This window comes from Eurypyga helias, unplaced genomic scaffold (assembly GCF_000690775.1).
Source record: "Eurypyga helias isolate BGI_N326 unplaced genomic scaffold, ASM69077v1 scaffold15161, whole genome shotgun sequence".
In the NCBI taxonomy this organism is placed as follows: domain Eukaryota; kingdom Metazoa; phylum Chordata; class Aves; order Eurypygiformes; family Eurypygidae; genus Eurypyga; species Eurypyga helias.
Genome location: NW_010232855.1, coordinates 1 through 7070, shown reverse-complemented (window position 1 = coordinate 7070; position 7070 = coordinate 1). Strand labels below are relative to the sequence as shown.

The following is a 7070-nucleotide window of genomic DNA, read 5'->3' as shown; positions in this document are numbered from 1 at the left end:
GAGTTGATACAGGGAGTGAAAGAAAAAGACCAGTGCAACGTGAGGTTCCCTTAAGAGAATTCACTCTTTCCTTCGTTGAACTACAACTGAAGAGCGATAAAGGAATCTGTCAAAAGAGCACTGCAGACTGTTGCGACCTTGGTGGTAATAACACACTGATTCAGCATAGGAAAGTTATAAAATAAATGAGTAAATATAAACAAGATAATCCACTTCTTAGAAAACACTTGGTGATTCTTAAAAGACAAAGCCTAAACTCTCAAAGTTTTGGATGGGATTGATGGAATTCTGCAAAACCTGTTTCTCTGGGCAGAAATACTTCGGGAGAATAAATCATAGAAAAAAGCTAATTTACTTGACTTAGCTGTACACACAGCAATTTATGGAACAGATGTGCCTGACAGTTGGGACTAAAACCCACTCCTTCCAGTTCATAACCTTGACTGCACTTTCTCCCAAGCAAAACAGAAAAGCCTTCAATAGCCATTATCATGACCGATCTGTAGAAGGAAACTGGAGCTACGGCTATGAAAGTAGTAAAACAAACCTGTTCTTGATCAACTGTTGGAACGCTTTATTTAAAAGATAAAAAGAAACAGCTTTATTCTCCTACCATGTTTTGTGCAAGGCCCTACATGATATGCTAGCTCTGAGGATACCTTCCAAGTCTAGGTGTGACAGTCAGGTATACATCTCATCTGTGGGAAACAGCAGTAAGATGTTTGGTTTTGTCAAGACCAGTCACACACTCGGATGCCTTAGGAACCCTATGAATGAAGCACATTTAGTCTTTAGGTACATCCAGGATTGGGTAGTAGCTGAAGAGAGGTTAAGAGGATATGTATTTAATTCATGGCTAGAGATGCACATTACCTTTGGGTTTACCTCTCCTGCTGCACTGCTACTCAGATGCAGGAATACAAACATATTCTGAGGTTAATCCACACATTATATCCCAGCATACTCAGTGAATAAAGCATAGATGTAGTAGCTGGCATTTAAGTTCTGGTTGTGTTGATGATTTTTATACCCTAATCTTTCTGTTCTGCAAAATGGGAATATAAAGTCTAACTATATTAATAATAGTTTTCATTTTGCATTTATGATTACAGTCCACCAGCTATTATGAATGAAGAGAACCATTTCAACTGTGACCACTGTTCTAAGTCCTACCTGCACTTCTGAAGGTGTCTCCTGAGCACTCAAAGACAGTAACCTGCTTCCCATTCCAGAACACTACAGCATCCTAAAACAATCAAAACAGCAAAAGAATACATAAATTCAGTTTCTTTTGCAATCATACAGGAATTCATGAAATAACACAGCAAGTCCTTCCACACAATAGTCACCATTTACTAGTTCCCCTGTACATTGGGTTGGAAGGCTTTTGGTAACCCAGAGGTTCTCTGGTCAGCACCTAGACAATTACTGAGTCACTGTGCTATCTGAAAAACCAGCCCCACCACAGCATCATTGCTACCATCATAACAATACTTCCATTACACAACAAATTGAATATCAAAGAAGGGTTATATTAAAAGACTTAGAAAGCTTGGTCTCCTAAACACGCAAAGGATCAAGCAAATAAATGAAAAAACCCCAAGCAATTAACCTTAGTAGCGAAGACTCCGTTAACATTCATATCAACACGAAGACTGTATGTGGCTCCTGTGCTGAAGACGGTCACATTAAACAGGTTGGGAGACACCTGTACAACGGCCACTTGCTGATGAAAATGAGAAGACATGGCCTGTTCACTGAGGATCACCACAGAGCTGATGATGTTCACCGCCAGCAGGTTTTTTCGGGAGCCCCACTGCACACAATGGGGGAAAAAAAAAAAAAAAAAGAATAACGCACACCACACGATTTCATCCAAGATCTTGAACAGTCACAGCAATGTCCCAAGACAGATGACAAGGGGTAGGATAGAATGAACATTTTTATACATAAACCAAGCCCTAGTATCTAAATACAACTATAGTCAATAACTAAGAATCATTGCAGATTGAAACTATTATGCTTGTTACACAGCTAACTCAGACTCACTTAGCCTAAGTGGAAGAGCTGGGTCTTGAATTACAACCACTTTTCTTTCCTAAGGTATTATTGAACCACCTTACACTTACTGTTGCAAGACAGCATCACATATTTAAAGGACTTAATAATGCTGTGACCTGTAAAACAAAGTTGGACGCAGTTTACTTTGATGACCATCTTCTTTTCTGCAGTGTTGACAGCCCTTTCAGGTAATATAGTTCAAATTCCCTAGCAAAGAGTGCTAAATCACATGCATAAATAAAACATCCAAAAGTACACTTCTCCCCTTCTGGAATAATCTCCACGTTCCAGCTGACTCTTTTTCAATGACTTCTATGAAGGTTATCTTTCCCTCCTTTTAAGATAAGAAAAATAGAGCAATTCTAAAACTGAAAATACCTTACCAAATTCAATGGAGAAAGATAACTTGTGTCCAAGATGGCTTGCAAAGACACAGGTTTAAGTATGTAGCTGATGAATTCTATTATTAGAATGCTTCCCTCAAAGTTATTTGAAGTTTCATATGAGTTTCCTGACATCCTGATATTTCTGTGGCTATGCCTTTCAAACAACACTGACTTAACTAGTTGTGTTTGCAAATGTAAACAGCTGTGCTTGCAAATAATTTCATTTTATTCAAGAGCATGATCTGAAAAAATAAAAGCATTTTGTACAGTTTGTTTAGGGTTCTCTTGTTAATGGCACTTAGTTACAATTAACTAGATACTGTGCTGCACAACAGATAAGCTAGAGCACACTCCCCAACCACCTCTTTTTCGAAGCCACCCTATCAGGTCGAAAAGAGACAAGGTTGGCGAGGAGTCAGACTAAGTTATTACTGCCCTTTAACCTCACCATGGCGTCTGGCTTTCTACTCTGTTTTTCACAGTAATGGAGGAAGAGGCTTTTATAGGAATTACCAAAAGACTTCACATGTAACTATTTTTTAAATCTTTTATAAAATATTTTTATGAATGCAGGGGTTACAATAAAAAATAATCAGAGTTTCCATAATTAAAGACACCTTTATAACATGAGATAAAAATGCAGTGATTGTTGACAATTGTTTGGCAATGCTTTTGTTTATCCTAACAAATATTGGGAACAAGGTGCTATTTCTGGACAGTGCTCCATATCCTGTTATCTGGAAAACCTTTGAATGGTCAAGCTGACACAAACACCTATACCTCTTCCCCTCCCTCAACTTACTAGCAGATGTATGATATACTAATGGCACACACTATTTCCTATATCCTGGACCTTTTGTTACTGAAGCATCTTAACAAAAGATTTGGGTTCTCGCATGTAACAACAGTACTTATGTTTTAATTTTCTAAGTAGGACTCTGATACAGACTCTTGCTATATGCCAACCCAGAGCAAGCAAATGCCATTGCTTTTTATGTACTTTCCATTCTTATGTGAAACCAGAATAAAAGAAAACATAAAATTACTTTCTCTTGAAAGGCACCAGATATATAAAAAAATAATGGGTATTAATCTCACAGATTAAGCACAGCAAAAGAAAAACCTAAATTGTAACAGAAACTCAAAAAAAAAAAAAAAGGGAAAAAAATTATAATAGGGTACAACAAAGAAACCAAAAATACTGGAGAACCTAAAAGCCCAAGCTGTGCCTTTCAGCAAAATGGCAAAAAAGTGCTCAAAAAATGTTTGCTAATGTAAAACTTTTTTAATTTAAACTTACAATTGTAACACTCATCATTTCTCTTTTGCATATATCAAAACACTGGTAAATATAGAATGAAAGTGTTTAAGCTTACTGTGACAAATGAAAATATTTCAAGTAAATAAAAATGCTGCACCCTGACGCTTAACAGGCAATGGCTTAAAAAAATATATATATAATGCTATGTATTGTTGTAAGCTTCAGCATTAAAAATACAGCAGTAGAAATGTTTTAAGGCATTGGTTTTACAAATTTGTAAGACAAAACTTATCATCCACATTTAGTCTGACACGGCCGTACATAAAAAAATTATCTGGCAAACAAGAAACATTTTCTGACAAAAAAGCAGCTGAAAACATAATTCTGTGTGTAAAAGTACACCATTCCCTTCTAGATGGCACATCTTCTCACCAAATAACATTTGGTTGTAAATTCATCTTTTTATTTTTGCAACCACCAATAAGAGCAAACTTTCTCAACAAAGCAACTAAAAAGAAGAAACTTACCTACAAATGAAATCATGCATTTACTCAGATTTTGCTTTCTATTTTAATAAATTTACGTAAATTTGACATTTCTGACAATCTGACTTTTCCAGAAAATAATTTCAGAGTTCTGAATCCAAAGGGTTTGCCAATGAGACATATAACAGTCAGATGTTTGGATTTAAGGATGCCATGACCGCTAATTCTCCCAGACAGACAGAAGTATTTGCATTTCAGTGTGTTACCTTGCTGAGCACTTCCACCTTGCCTGTAACAGAATAGCTCCAAACAGGTAATATTCCTGCCCATTTCAATTTCAAAAGTTACTTGATCCTGATGGTTTTTCCTTCATCTTCAGAAGGAGGACAAGCCTCTGCTGGTGCACATATCTGTATGACAGCAATCATATTCACTTGTTTCATGACGATCATCTGAACCATCTGATGTTTGTGAAGTCCTGCTAAAGTGCAAGAAGACTCCTTCCTTTCTTACCTTTATCTGAGTGACATTCCCTTCAAGTTCTGTAGGTGCCTGGAGCTTCCACTTCTCTTTGCCCTCCAAAGCCCGTATGCTCTGATCGGATCCTGCGGCTTTCCTCCACATAGCTATTCTCCCTTTGTTAGTACCAGCTGCTAAGAGACCTGCCATTCACAAAGTTTTTAGGCATTTCACATCAAACTTCAGAAAAAAACCCTACTTTATATAAAATAACAGGTAGCCTAGCTCTGGCTCCAATGTGCCTTTTTCTGGCAGCATCCATTTCTCTTCCTCCCTGCAAACCAGCATCCTAGACCTGAACTGGAGACACATTTTGGGGAAACAATGGGAGAAGTTTCACATGGCAAGGCCCATTTTCTAAGCTACCAGGTGAAGTTATCTTTCAGATGTATCAGACAATGTTTTAATTTTAACCCCTTATTTTTGAATAGCTGGGTTTGTAGTCACCAAAATCACCAAATGAAAATGGGCAAATCACCAATGAACCATTCTAGCAGACAGTAGCTATGCCTACACTGGCAAACAAGGCGATGCGTAGGAGCAACTCTGTAGAAAACATCAGTTTTAAGGACCTGGCATCCATGCTATACATGTTTGGTGAGTTCTATTTTGCATTAACTTTAGTGTGGGCTTTTGGACTGAATGCCCATGACATGTTGGAGTCCATCAGATGTACTCCAGGAGCACTTGTACCAATTCAGTGTCATCAAAGGGAATCCAGCTTGTGTGCCAGTAGACAACGCCACACTGAGACAAACTGTGGGGAGTATCGAGTGATGTCTTTGTACCTTCAAAAGCACACTCCTGATCTGAACTGAGACATTTCTGCATCACATGCTGTTACTGAAACCCTCAGTAACAAGACAAACATACTGAAGTGACTACAGGGCACTGAAGGCTGAGATTTGAAAAGGTTTAGGATCCAGAGATCAAAGCTGTCACGTTATTTCTCACCTTTAGCACTGCAGTAAGAAATACAATTAATACATTCTCCACCCTCAAAGCCAAATTGCACATCTGGGGACAGTACATAGTTCTCGTCTCGGTCCAAATCCCAGAACCTAAGGTACACAAAGCCAGAGTGTTAACAATGCTCTTCCTTCCAGGTGTCTTGCTAAACACAGTCAATAGGATGCTGTAACATGGCATTAATTCTCTATTTCCATAATGCCCAGATAATTCAACTTTTATAATTAAATTGCCAGCAGCTGCCTCTGGAATGTGAATTTCTTAACAATCTCCTTCCTTTTCCTTCGACTTTCTGCAGCATGTTCTGTGACATTCTCCTATGAAGAAAGGAGTCAGAAGCAAACCCAGCTTTAAGAAAAAAAGAAAAGTGAGGCCTAGTTGCAATTTTCCTCCTCCCTACTTATGCTTCCTCCTCTATTTTAAGAATATTTCTTGGTTAACCAGTAGTTCTTTGGATTCCACATTTATTTTCTAGAACTAAATATTGTCAGCAAACACATCCCTTCTTGATACCTAGCCTTTATCAGTATCTCACAAAATTAACAGATAATTTTGTCTGACAGTAGCAGACAGAGGCTCAAGAAATTAACTGATGTTAATGGAACACCCCCACCCCAAAAAATAGTTAGAGGAAACAGAGCAAGTCATAGCAAACACAGGAAAGAAAATATTTAATTATTTTTTTAAAAATATGCAAAAATAAAAACTACAGAACATGGTAATATAGCAGCATGGCAGAATAATGTACTTAGTTTAAAGAATGAGGCTAGAAGTAACCAAAAATAATTGTCATATATCACAGTACCAGAAACATCCTGAAAAGCAAGCCCTTTTTTTTTTTCTGTTGCTGATGCTACGACTATTGTAAGAGTCAGACAATAACAATGGAAAGAACAGCAAAGGGGCTATCTTTTTCATGCAAGAAAACCCAAACGCATACGTTTTCTGAAGAAATCATAACAGCACTCAAGAAAAGAATAGATTTGAGTAGTACTGCCTGACAAAATAAAACAACTAGAGAGAAAAACAGATATATAGAATTAGTTTTTGTCCTCAAGGAAACAGATCTTTTAATTTCATTTCTCTATTTATTTTGAGAAACAAAATTAGAAAATATTGAGAGCTTTTTCATTATTGGGGGAAAAACCCAAAGCAGTTCAGTAAAATATTCAGTGCACTGCAGGCCATAAGCCTTTCAGCTGGCACTTCTCAGGGGCAGCCAGAACAGCTTTAAAACAGGATTCTTACCTGACGACCGTCTCGCCTAGTGCTGTAACAATAAGGCTATGGTCTATTAAAATGATGTCTGCAGAATGTCCTATCTTCCCACTCAACTTCACCTGTTAACCATAAGGAAATAAATAAAAAGGACTTTTTACAAGAGCCTGT

At 37.5% G+C, this 7070-nt stretch overlaps 1 protein-coding gene across 1 annotated transcript in view; it reads right to left on the bottom strand.

Annotated features, from left to right (window-relative positions):
* The window catches only part of LOC104517008 (intraflagellar transport protein 140 homolog), a gene marked incomplete at both ends in the record, with an annotated part of 13703 nt that extends 6682 nt beyond the window's left edge, over positions 1-7021 (bottom strand). Inside the window, 5 exons of the mRNA XM_010161540.1 lie at positions 1174-1246; positions 1613-1816; positions 4707-4855; positions 5667-5773; positions 6930-7021. Of these exons, the coding sequence (XP_010159842.1) occupies positions 1174-1246; positions 1613-1816; positions 4707-4855; positions 5667-5773; positions 6930-7021 (625 nt within the window). The remainder of the gene's footprint in view (positions 1-1173; positions 1247-1612; positions 1817-4706; positions 4856-5666; positions 5774-6929) is intronic.
* Positions 7022-7070: the final 49 nt, after the last annotated feature.